This window comes from Danio rerio, chromosome 23, assembly GCF_052040795.2.
Source record: "Danio rerio strain M-AB ecotype USA chromosome 23, GRCz13ab, whole genome shotgun sequence".
Classification (NCBI taxonomy): Eukaryota; Metazoa; Chordata; class Actinopteri; order Cypriniformes; family Danionidae; genus Danio; species Danio rerio.
This window is the reverse complement of record NC_141043.1, coordinates 4,309,704-4,323,136: the sequence shown is the minus strand read 5'-3', so window position 1 is coordinate 4,323,136 and position 13,433 is coordinate 4,309,704. Positions and strand designations below refer to the sequence as shown.

Here is a 13,433-nt window from a genome sequence, read left to right as displayed (position 1 = left end):
AACCCAGTTAACCATTAAATGTCACTTTAAGCTGTGTAGAAGTGTCTTGAAAAATATTGAGTAAAATATTTACTGTCATCATGGCAAAGATAAAATAAATCAGTTATTATAGATTAGTTATTAAAACTATTATGTTTACAAATGTGTTGAAGAAATCTTCTCTCCGTTAAACAGAAATTGGGGAAAAAAATAAACAGGGGGGCGAATAATTCAGGGGGGCATTGAGTTATTGCCCTGCAGGCACACAATGTCGTAAGACGTTAATATTAGGTTATATTTAGGTTGTAATGTCAGGTGACCAAAATTCAATGTCTAGCCAGCATCTAAGGACAACGTTATTTTGATGTCCAATAACAACATCAAATGACGTTGATATTTGGTTGATTTTAGGTTGTGTTTGAAAGTGACCAAAATTCAACGTCAAGTCAACATCTTAAACCAACGTTATATTGACGTCAAATGCTGATATTTATTTGTCTGGTATGGCAACCAAAATCCAATGTCTGATAGACGTCATAGTGGTAACGTCCACCCAACGTCAAACTGAAACATTATTGTTAGACATTGATATCTGGTTGATTTTAAGTTGGACGTTGGTGACGGCCTGACATTGACTTCTGACGTCAACCCTATTTTTATTTCCAAACAAAATGCAACGTCCCCACAATGTTGGAGTAGAACATCAATCTGACATCATGTTGATGTATTGAGCTTGCTGGGTGTTTAAGGCCATTTTGGTCATCATACAGAAAACATCCATCATCTTCTCATCAGCGACATGCATCTAAACAGTCTCTGGGTCAATGCGTGTAAAGATTTTGGACATCTTCTTGGACACTTTCAATGCGTCCAAACAGTTTGCTGCATTTATAAATCGCCCATGTCTTGAGGTAGTTCATTATGATGGGATTTACCTTCTATGTGTGATTTGATTGGACAGCAATCACAGGACTGTTTTTCTAATCCCAATAGACAGGAAAAAATAAACTAGTGACTGCAGGTTGAAGGAAAGTAGTGAGAGTAAAAGTACTGATACCGCACTAAAAATGTACTCAAGGCAAGCCCGGATTGGCTAATCGGGAGGACCAAGAGAATTCCCGGTGGGCCGGTCAGTTTTTTGGCCGCGAGGGCTGGTGTCCCTAGCACTCTCAGCAGTCGCACTTTTTCATTTATTTATGTATTTGACAATAGCCTCACTCTTTTTATTCATTAATTTGCCGCAGCTCCGCTCTTCTTATTTATTGTCTCACAGCCCCGTGAGCAAAATGCAGCCTGCAGGGTAATGATGTAAATATCATCATTAAACCCCAAACAGCGGCACCTTAGTGGATATAAGAATTCGAGTAATTAATATTAATGAATAATACACCTGCTCAATGAAAATCAGATGATTCACTATATTCATACAGCTGATGTAACTTGAGAAATCAGAATTTTTTTCTCCCACTAGAACAGCGCCACTGTGATCTAGTGGTTCACATGTTGCTCTAAGACGCCGCCAACCTGTGTTCGAATCTCACTTAATTTATCGTTTTTTTTTTTTAATTTTTTTTATTGTTATATATGTTATGTTATTTTTATTGTCATATAATACTGTGAGGGCTGTTGAACATTTAAAGTTCTAAAGCAGCTGTTTTCTTGAAAAAGACGTGGTAGTGTCATAAGAAACAGAAATGGAAATGACCTTATTTAATATAGTCAGTCGGTGGGCCGGTCTGGCTTGAAACTCCAGGGCTGAAAAGGAGTCCCACTCCGGCCCTGACTCAAGGGAAAGTAAAAATACACATTTTTAAAACTACTTAGTAAATTACAATTCTGGAGAAAAACTACTCAATTACAGTAATTTGTGATATTTGTAATATGTTACTTTACACCACTGCCAACAAATCAAAAGTTCTCCTTTTCTTTTTAAATGGAGTTAATGAATTAACAGAAGTTCAGTAGCGGGGCCACGCCTAAACCAATCAACTTCCCTCGTCTACTATCTACAGGAAGTGGACCCTCCCTAAACCGTTTGTCTCAGATTCTCGCTCCCTCTCACCCAGTTCCCCTCTAAAGTCATCCACTCATCCCCTACACCCCCTCCCTCCCCTCCCAATACCTGTTAACATCCCTCTCCTCTTCCACAGGCTGCATTGGAGGGGTCTTCTAAAGGTTCCACTTTAACCTACGAGACAAAGCCCCCACTCTGGGCTCTATTTTGAAGGTCCATGCGCAGAGTGCAAAACGCAGGGCGCAAACGCTTTCAGGGCGTGTCAGAACGCATTTTTGCTAATTTACGGATGGGATAATCTGCTTATCTGCTTATGGTCTAAAAGGGTTGAGTTTTATTCTTAATGAGTTATAGGTGTGTTTTAAGAATAAACCAATCAGAGTCTCATCTCCCATTCCCTTTAAGAGCCAGCTGCGTCGTGCCAAGAGCGCATTCGCTATTTACAGGACGCAAAGTAAGTCTAAGTGGAAAAGTGAAAGTGGAAAAACTGAGCATTTCACAAGCAAACAGTTAACAGTTTTTTAACAGAAAACTGTTAAACAGAGCATCTACTGCGTAAGAATGAGAGATAACGGATCACTCTCACTTTCGCTCTTGGATAGGGAAACCTTTACGCACAAACATCAATTAGTCTATAAATAAATAATTGCGTTTGTTAAGCGCAAATATTCGTTTCAAAACTGTTTCTAAATTCAGTTCTAATTTCCAGCAAACGAATAAATGAATAATATCAACAAAATGAGCTCGAAAACCTGAGTTATATCCTAAAACACATGCTGTGCCCCATATAGTGTAAAAACCTGACAGGTGGGCAAATCTAAGCTTGTTTTTAATAATACAAATATTAATATGGATATAATAAATAATACTGCTAATAATAATAACATTATACAAAAGCAAATTGTTATGAATTAACTGAAAAAGCCTCCCGAGATGAAGAAGACATAAAAGCAGTGATATTTCATATTTATGTAGGCTAGAAAATAATTTGTTTTGTTATATTTTAATCCTTTATATTTATATCCTATATCTATTCTTATAATATCCTATATATATCCTTAATATTTACATTTTTTCATATGCAAAGATATTTGTCTATTGCTCTCTTGTGCGTATTAAGCAGTCTGTAAGTGAGGCGCAACTCTGCGCTGGAGTTTAGACCGGGTTTGTTTTAGTCTAATGAAAAATCTATTATAGTTTCTCAAAATAGAAACGCGCCAGCGGTCCGCCTCAGAACGCCTTCCTTTTTAGAGCAGAACGCCTATGGACGCACACATGAGCGCTAATGCATTTGCTATTTAAACAGCGTAGCGCAACGCCTCAAAACCACTCTTGCGCCAAGCTGAAACTACCAAACAAGTATTGCGCCGCGCCTTGCGCCACATTGCGCCGGGTGTATGATAGGGCCCTCTGAGTCTCCCCAGACAAGACTCCCCAATCAGCCAGTTCAACAACCATCCATACTTCTCTTCTCAATCTCCATAAACTACTTCTCAAACAACTCGTAATAAAGTTTCTAAAGCAACAGTTGTAGCGCGGTCCTTGATGGTGAATTACAGTAACTAATTTTAAGTAATCACAATTGATACCAATCTTAGTGATGCTTTTCTTGCCTGTTTTATCATCTGCCAGATGAAAATTTCGACTCCGGTCGCTCAGAAACACACAGCATTCATGCCCACAGGGCTTTGTCAATCAACATCAAGCAGAAAGCAGACGGCAACTCTTCAATTAAACATTTATTCATGTAGATGAACTGAACAACACAGTTACTCAACTGTACATTATTAAAGTTTTCCCATCAGAGAGAGAAACACAGACCCCCCTAGTTCACTACTATTTACTTCCCCCCTCTGGCTTTCCATTCACACAGTTGAAAAATAACTACACTGACGTCGCCATCCAGTCTGTCTCTGCAAAATAGCTTATTTTGAAACTAGAATCTCATTTAACAACACCACAACGTCAGGAGCACTGCTACCGAGGGCGAGCAATGCTCATGCTCTGGTAAAGTACAGCGCCCCCTGCCTGCTCCTGCTGTAAAGTGCATCATCAGGGATCTAATAAAGGGTACAGTAGCACCAATACACTGAAATCTGCCCTGATGTTTCTGTGCACCGATCATCACCACAGACTGAGAACGAATATGGATTTCAGTGAACACTCCAAATACAAAACAAAAGAAACACTATCTGAAAAATCCTGCGCGGTGGTTTCAGGTCTAGATGTTCTTTAGCTAAACGCTTTCGCAGCAGCGTCGGAGCTCAGCTGGACTGTTCTGTCATCAGTCCGTCCCGTTTTCTCTATCTTTCTCTCTCTCTCTGGTGGGTTCAGATGTGAAACACCAAACACGTGATGATGGATGGATCGTTATGGCATGTGGAGATCAAAACAACGGTCACTTCAGGCCCTCGTCTGTGCTCTTGAACATTAGGATGGCGTTGTGGATCTTCAGCGCAGGTCCTAGCTTTATATTCATGATCTTCACAATGTCGTTTTGAGTCAGGAGGAGGAAAGACTCTCCATCGATCATCTGCAGAGAAAACAAAGACGCGTGTGTAGTCGAGGGGGCTGGTCGCAACTTGACACGGTTTTTTCTGATCAAATTGCTATCTGAGCAACCCAGGCTCATTCTGAAAACGTAGTCCCGCGAACATTTCTGGAGACCGCGAAATATGTTGCCGGAGGTACGTATGGCTGCATTTCATTTTTTAAGGGAACGCTACCCCCATAGCAAAATTTCTCTGGCCCACACCATCAGCATTTGCTTGGCCCACATGCCGCAGTGAATTACGGTACATGACTGGACCAATTCTGGCTTCCATAGAAGCGGCAAACATGGACCATATGTGGGCCAAGTCTCAGCCAAGTTAATAACCCATAACTGATCCTGAGCTGGGCTCGATATGTTGGTGTGTTATGACTGCAATGTTTTTTATAAACCCATGAAGCATTTCGCTTTATGGCTGTGCTTTTTCTTGAAGCGACCTGATTGATAGAATTTTTTCTTTGCTCAAAAATAATATAAATGTATTTTAAAAGTGGGTCAGGATAGGCCAAACTTATGTGGCCCACATGTACATTTAAACATCTGGGCCAAATACTACATTTGAGATCTGGCCCAAGTCTGGAGTGCCGCCTGTAAGATGGTGCCACCTCAGCCAAACCTGGGCCATGTTTGGCCCATATGTTGCATGCCAGTGCCAGACGAATGCCTGCTGTGCCAGCTTTATGCCAAATCTGGGCCAGAATTCTTTGCTACCTGGGTACGGGCCGGTGTGACGCTGTTTCTTTTGGTGCTTACCGGCTGACTGCTTACCTCTGTGTGGAGCGCTTTCCCGCCTCAACCAGTTTGTCCAGTTAGCTCGTCGTGTACGTCGGCGGAGAGAGGAGCTGACCCCGACAATGACCTGGTTCGAGTCCAGGGAAGAGTAGTTCCAGAAACCAGGTTAGACACAAACAAAATCCCAAAACTAAAATGAACGAGTGAACGGCAGGGTCAGATTGACCGAAAACGTGGTAAAATATTAGCGAGGGCTTTTCTTTTTCTGGACGGCTTTTGTAAGCCATCGGTAGGCCCACACGGAATCTGCACGCGCAGAATTATACAGATTTTCCACAGATTTTCCGCAGAATTCCACAGATTTTCCGCAGATTTCTGCAGATGTTTAGCCCATAATAATTCTGTTTATTTACTTGAGTAAATGTGTAAATCTGAATTTTTCAGTTTTTATTCAGTAATTTATTACTTTTTATTTCATATATTAAGGTGTAAGTTATGATACTCCGCTGGATACTCCCAAAATAATTCCGCAGAAATCTGCAGATTTTTGCCAAAATTCTCCGCAGAAATAGCAAAAAACGTTCGCAGATTCCGTCTGGCCCTGGCCATCAGTTGGGTTTAGGGGAAGTAAGCAGGTAGGCGGTCAATCGGTAAAATGGGTTGGGTTTAGAGAAGGAGGAGGGTGGGTCAGTCGATTGGACGGTCGCTCAGTCAATCATTTAGTTATTCAATCGGTCAACAGCGGCCTCTAGTGTGTTCACGTGAGAATAGCGCAGTCGCGAACGGCACTCGAGTGAGACAAGATGCAAAAAAGTGCACACAGCAGCCCCTCGCGGACTCCCGAAAACTAAAACCGCAAAAATACGTATCTCCCGGGAAGTAGTTCATAGTCCTCTGTAACGTCCGCGGGACTACGTTTTCAGAATGAGCATGGGTTGCATCTGATGGTCAGGTTCAGCTTAAGAATTCAGGGGGCAACATTTTTTGCTTATCATCATCATCATCATCATCATCATAATCATCAAATAAAGACCAGCTCACACTGTAGGACTTTTAATAAACATAAGCGATTGTAGAACGTCAGACTGCACGAATATGGCTCCAATGTCACACTTAGATTTCAGTTGTCATGATGTCAGACTGACTGACCGACAGTAAAGACGTGCCAAACATGCACACACACAAGAAAACTCACCTTAGCATTGACATTATTTTTTCATGACACTTTTACTATCCCGTATTCTTACATGATTCTGAAATGCTCATCGTCACAAAGTTTTCCTCACAATAACAGACGGGTGTGCAGGCTGATTCATGAATGTCTCAGAAGACTTTTTTACTAAAACAACCAGAAATTTACCCAAAAAATATGAGGATTCCTGCGCGTAATATACTGTAAACATCACAGCTCTTTTATCTGCTCAGACTTGTTTCCAGGAGGGACTGAGGATCTACAGGAGTGTTGTAGGTTTACGTAGATTGCTAGGCGACTATTAACCATTTTCTTAGTCGATGAACAAGCTGACAAAACGTTGCTGCAACTCTGATACAAGTATCAGGTCAGGTCAGCTTTTGTTACTCGTGGTATTCTGAAATGCTAGGATGTTTTCAACTGGGCGTGCCTGGAAGGCAGAGCGTGTCTCTCCCAATATCGCTCCCACACAACCTTTTGAAAATGGGAGGCTTTTGAAAACGATGATGCAGTTTAGTCATGTGACCAATTCAGCTAACTTAATTGACGGGCTTGTAATGCAGATGTTTGAAATGCTGTGTGTTTTCAAAGCTTTTTTAAAGACTAATGTCAGTTAGTTGATGCATCATATTGCCTCTCTTCGAAGGACACGGAATGTTTACTGGAAGCTGCTGTCTCTTCAGCATTTTGCAGTGACGTTTCAAAGAGACTGAAAGTAAATAAATGGCAGGTGAATATGACGCAGGTAAAATCGTCTCACATGATCTTGTTTAATCCTGCCCTAAGCTCAAACTCTAGTATGACCACGGCTTTACCTGTAGGTTACAAACAACCTTAAAGGACTCAATTAGTTTGATCAGGTGGGTTTAATTAGGGTTAACAACTGCCCAAAGCTGCAGCCCTCCTGGAGCTGAAAGTTTTAAGCAGTAATGAAGCTTTCTTTGGCAAACTCCAATAATAAAGGAAATGACTTACTTCATCTTTGAAAATTCTGGCCTGCTCCTCACAACCAATAAGATTGTTGACAAATCCGAAGACCTGCAAATAAACAGACACAGAGGAACTAATAAAGACAATATTATGACTTCTTTTAATTCCTGGGACTCTTGTTTTGAAATTTCTGTGTATCTGACTTTTGCTTATTTCCTGTAGCTTAGCTTTCTAACCTTGTTTTCTTTCGTTACAACGTGGACTCTGTAAGCGCAAAAACTGAGCGATTCACTAGAGAAGAAACGGATCTGCTCATATGTGAGGTTAAAGACCATCTACAGAACGAGCTAGATTCACCAAAGCCCCCAGAATGTTTACAGTGCTAAGCCTATACTTCTGGGTTTCTTCCCACCGCAGCCTCGCTTTGGTTCTTTAAAATGGCGGCCGCGTGAAATAGCCGTATTGATGATGATGATGATAAAAAAAGCCTTTATTTGTCACATACACTTTTTTTTTCTAAAAACTATTATATATGGTTTTGTGGGAAAACAAAGTATTTCCACACAGTTAAATGCCACGTTTACCTCCTCTATAGTCCAGGTGGCTACTTGGCCAGCATGAATTCCTGCGACTCCAGGTAGAAGCTTACAGTGTTGCTCCCAGCAGAGAGAAAGAGTGCGCTCAGAGTTAGCAGTAAACGCCGTCATGAAGAGAGACGAGTACATGCCCTCAGACGTCATACCTGAAACACACACGCACACACACACACACACACACAAACACACACACACACACACAAACACACACACACACACACACACACACACACACACACACACACACACACACACACACACACACACACACACACACACCTTTTATCTGTACTTCAGCTTAAGGTCCACATTCCAGTGAGAAATTTACATTACTTTCATTCTCATTCATGCTTAAATTGAAATTAAATAATCTGTAAACAAATGGTGTCTGGAATGAGCTGCAAAATAGCATAGAGCCTTTCTTCTGTCTTTATAAAGTTTACTTTGTATATTCTGAGAAATAGTTGAAAACCGCATTAAAGTCTGAACTGGAAGTGGCTGAGGCTTTTATTTCAGTATGTTGATGTCCCTCTCACTGAAACGGAATATTGAGTAGGGGCGGGGCTTTCTTTTTGCACATCATTCCCTCACAGCTAGACCCACACGGAATCTGCGCGCGCAGAATTCCGCAGATTTTCCGCAATTTTCCACTGAATTCCGCAGATTTCTGCAGATGTTTAGCCCATCATTAATTCTGTTTATTTACTTGAGTAAATGTGTGAATCTGAATTTATTCAGTTTTTGTTCAGTAATTGATTACTTTTTATTTCATATATTAAGGTTTTAGCCATGATACTCCGCTGGATACTCGCAAAATAATTCCGCAGAAATATGCAGATTTTTACCAAAATTCTCAGCAGAAATAGCAAAAAACGTCCGCAGATTCCGTCTGGCCCTGCTCATAGCAAAATAAAGGGAAAAAGGGGTGTGGTTAAACTGATATCAATCAAACGTAGAAACAGATCCTCACATTGACTTTGATTTGAAGATTATCATAATGTGTTCTTTTGTTTTTTTGTGGATTAACATGCACATATTACTTGTTCGCCTAAAGAATAACAATGTGCACTAGCAAAATTAACATTTCGCTTTAAAGAGTATAATAATTGAATAAAAAGGATAAACAAAACACCGCAGTGATGGATTATGGCGGTCATGTTACACAATCATCCTCAGAACCTGATCAATTATTGACTGTTTAAATTTCCAGTAAAAGAAAAGAGTAAAACTCACTCTGACAATTTCTTTGTTGACTTTTACGATATTTAGGGGGTCGTCCGATCCTGGTGACAGCAAAGAAGATCTTATAATTAAATATTCACATAACAGCAAGACAAAACTTTATTTAAAAAAAAATACTATGGCAATTTATAGTAAATTCTATGCTGTGTCCGAAACCGCATACTTCCATACTATATAGTACGCTAAAATCAGTATGTGAGCCGAGTAGTATGTCCGAATTCATAGAATTCAAAAAACAGTATGCGAGAAGTACCCGGATGACTTACTACTTCCGGTGAGATTCTGGAGTGTGCATCCCATGCATGCTGCGCTATCCCATGATGCCCCGTGAGCAAATTCATGAATGGGAGTAAAGCGACGTAATTGGCGCAGACAGGTCGTGACCATTACAAAATGCAGATGTAGTACATTAATACTTTTCACATTCATACTGTAAAGAACGTACTTTTCTAACTGCCGAGTAGTACGTTTAAATTCCAATGCATTACCTACTGAGTAGTAGGCGGTTTCGGACGCAGCCAGCGTAAAAAGTAAAACTTTAGTAATAATCTATTGTGGTGTTTCTATATTTGCTATGGTAACATAACAGCTAGATACACGCTAAATATCCAATACTGTACTAAGATGTCTTCAGCTATAGAATACATTATTTCACTGCTTACTGTAGGAAAAACTAAAGTTTTCTACAGGATTTATTACAGTTTATCAGTTCACTATAGTGTATCTCAGAATGCTGGATAATTCATTATATAAATAGTATATAAAACTATATAATATTTAATAGTTGTACTTTATTATATATATATATATATATATATATATATATATATATATATATATATATATATTAGGGATGCTCATTTCGGTTAATTTTGCCAAAGGCCGCTCGTTAATCGATTATTAACCGTTAAATGGTCAGATTAGTATTAAATTAGAATTTAATTAAAAAGTCTATTTTGGTGCCTGACATGAAATATTGCATTTTAAAATACTGATTATTTTAACATGCAAACAGCAGCATACAGAACACTAACAACAGGACATCTTCACGCGCCTGCAATACTTCTTTGGCAAAATACATCTGTAGGCACGTGTGGTTGTACGTGTTGCTGTCTTGCGAGTTAATGAATATTTGTTGCACATTTATGCAGCCAAACTTAAAAAAATAATAATAATAAAAAAAATATATATTTATATACATTTTTAACTGATACCATTAATCGGTTAAAAACCCACCCTTTCGGTTAACAGTTAATCGGTTATTATGAGTATCCCTAATAAATATATTACAAGACTTATTATTGTAAATAATACAATAATTCATAAACAATACAATATTTACTATAAATGACTGTAGTATATTTTCACCAGGGTAAACATGCTATTAGACTTGATTAGCATAAACATGTATATCGTCTGTACCTGCCATGATATCTGGACTTTTTGGCTCTCTGTCCAAAGACCAGCAGGTTTCTCCGGGATCCTTCAGTATCGGAGAGATCCGCCTTGAGTCGCCCCTGGTTCCTCTCAGCCAATGGACAGCCGGATAAACAGTGATGCGCCGTGAAGCGCCCGGTCACATGACCTGACCCATCACATCCCGGAGTAGGGCACTTTCTGTTTCACAGACACACACCTTGTTTTCACACCCAGGAAACCAGCCTGGAAATGGCCAAAACCCCTCTAAAACCAGCCTGGTCCACCAGCTAAAACCTGGTCTAGGCTGGTTTAAGCTGTTTTTTTCAGTAGGGAATTAAAAGCTAATTTTGCTAATAGGCTAATGGTTAAGCGCTAACATGCGTTGTTATTTGGGCATCCAAAATCTCATTCACATTCATGACGTGTCATGTCATGATTATAAAGGTTTAATGACAGTCTTATGGACACCTATTCAAGTAAAGTGTTACCCATACTTGAGGATCGTTGAATGATGTACACTGTCCCTTGTCCACTTTAAACTTAACTTTAACCCACTCTTAGAGTCAAGCTAGGACATTAGACTGATGTGAAAAGCAAACACATTTGACTGTACTGAAGGCAGGCGAGGAGTGACCTGTGGTGGAAGCTGTATTTGGAGGTGTTGCGTGGCTGAGGCAGACTTTTACACGACATGGAGAAGCTGGGCTGTCGGACCGCCAGGCTCTCTCTGGGACCTAAAACACACACACATTTCTCTGAGCGTTTGTTTGCTGCATGTCAGGTCACAGCGAGACAGCTGAATGAGTCTCACCTGGTTTGGGGACAGTGGGCTGGCAGGGCGGAGGCTTGAGCGGGTGTCCTGTGCTTTCACACCAGCCTGCAGGATGTATGTCCGGATGGTCTGAATCCATCCACTCGTCATACAAGTGGCTCCAACCATCAAAGTGAATCTGGGGAAGACAAATGATGGTGAGGCAAACTCACATTTGCTCAGGCGTCACTGGAATGATGCTCTGGTAACATTTGTGCTTCAATATGAGGGGTTTTGTGGCCTCAGTTTTCCATGGATGCCTTTGTAGTACAGTTTTTATTTTGTCAAATAAGTTTTATTGAAGGCACAGATTCAAGAAGAAGAGAATTCTGTTTACATATTTTGTCCACATATAACATAGGCAAAACAAATAAGAAAAATTAAAAGTAAAAACATGAAAATTAGTATTAGTAAAGTGCAGTATTGGACAATGTGCGCACCTCCACTTCATGCGCTAGACTTAGTTTTATACAATTTAAAACGATCCACAGAGCTCATCTCTCAAAGGCCAAACTTTCTAAAATGTATCCCAATATTTCTGATATGTGCGATAAGTGTAAACTATCACCTTGTAACCTTAGTCATATGTTTGTATTTTGTCCCAAGTTGCAAAATTACTGGATTACTTTCTTTAAAATTGTTTCAGATATTCTGGGGGTCAAGTTATGCCGAGTTCAGACTGCATGATTTTCAAACTAGTCGTGTCACAGATGTTTTCACACTGCATGACTATCTGGGCTGGCGTTTCGTCGCTGCTTTGTTTACACTGCAAGATGGATCGGCGACATGGACATTCACATTGCATGACTTTACTATAGGGAGAATCGCCGACGACTTCGTCCAAACTACGTCTCACAGCCAAAAACACGTCGTATATCTTTTGTTCTTAACTACATAATGAGAAAGAAGCCTTTAATGGGGTGGAACATGTACATGTTTGCTCACCTGGGTTTAAAGGGAATTAGCCATTTCTCCTCAACGTTGATAATAAACTAATTTCTTTCAGTATGAAACGTCAAACAGACACGGTTGCTCCTGAGTCCTGTCAAACCTCCACTAGTTTTTCCTCCATTTCGTGGGTCCAAATAAACCGAAAAAGAGCGCTTTTAACTTCTCCCCGAGCCTCCCGCTGGCCTGCAGCAGGTATACACACACGCACACACAAGTGAAAGCTGCTCTCTCATTGGCTGTAGGCGATCGCCGATGTTATTTTCAGTCAAAACTCAATTCACACGGCATGATTTGAATCGCCGACAGCTCCAGATATTCAGCACGCCAAATATCTCGCAGGCATCAGCGACTCATCTGCGATTCTCTCAGATCGCATCTTTGATCGTTCATACTGTGTGATTGTCACTCACGTGCACGAGCAGCGATTTGCCTGTGATTTCAGGCATTTGTCGGCGATTTCTCAAAACCTGTCGGCGAGCCAAAATCGGGGCTAAAATCACGCAGTCTGAACTAGGCATTAGCTGTTTGCCCTTTAATCGTGATCTTTGGTGTTCCCTCTCAGTGTCGACCTTTAAACCGGAGACACGCTGACATTATGGCTTTTGCATCTCTTCTCGCTAGGCGCAGAATACTTTTGTCTTGGACCTCCCCACAACCCCCCTCTATTTCATTAGGCTCAAAGATTTGGTCTTCTTTTTAAGACTTGAGAAAATTAAATAGAATATCAGAGGTAGGGGAGAACAGTTTTTTGTAAAATGGCAACAATTTATTGCATTCTTTAATCACTTAAAAACCTTAGATGAGGATTGAGTGAAGGTACATGTGTATGTATGTATATGGTTTGTTATGGTAATTTTTTTTTCTGTATTTGTATTTTATTTTATTTATTATTATTTTGTTTATTTTATTTATTTATTTGTAGTTGTTGATTGTTTTATTTGGGGATTGTTTTGTGGATCGTTATAAAATGTAAAATGCTATTTGCAAGAATAAAAATTCCATGACAAAAAAAATAA

The 13,433-nt window shown here is 40.1% G+C and overlaps 2 protein-coding genes across 4 annotated transcripts in view; both read right to left on the bottom strand.

Annotated features, from left to right (window-relative positions):
* Nucleotides 1-13,433, bottom strand: part of raf1a (Raf-1 proto-oncogene, serine/threonine kinase a) — a 778,989-nt gene that overhangs the window by 497,887 nt on the left and 267,669 nt on the right. The gene's annotated exons all lie outside the window — the stretch shown is intronic.
* l3mbtl1 (L3MBTL histone methyl-lysine binding protein 1) overlaps nt 3,720-13,433 on the bottom strand; it is a 42,302-nt gene continuing 32,588 nt past the window's right edge. Inside the window, exons 17-23 of the mRNA XM_087306433.1 lie at nt 11,467-11,605; nt 11,290-11,389; nt 10,659-10,853; nt 9,228-9,277; nt 7,983-8,140; nt 7,444-7,506; nt 3,720-4,526 (exon numbers count right to left, since the gene is read on the bottom strand). Of these exons, the coding sequence (XP_087162559.1) occupies nt 4,392-4,526; nt 7,444-7,506; nt 7,983-8,140; nt 9,228-9,277; nt 10,659-10,853; nt 11,290-11,389; nt 11,467-11,605 (840 nt within the window). The 3' untranslated portion in view covers nt 3,720-4,391. The remainder of the gene's footprint in view (nt 4,527-7,443; nt 7,507-7,982; nt 8,141-9,227; nt 9,278-10,658; nt 10,854-11,289; nt 11,390-11,466; nt 11,606-13,433) is intronic.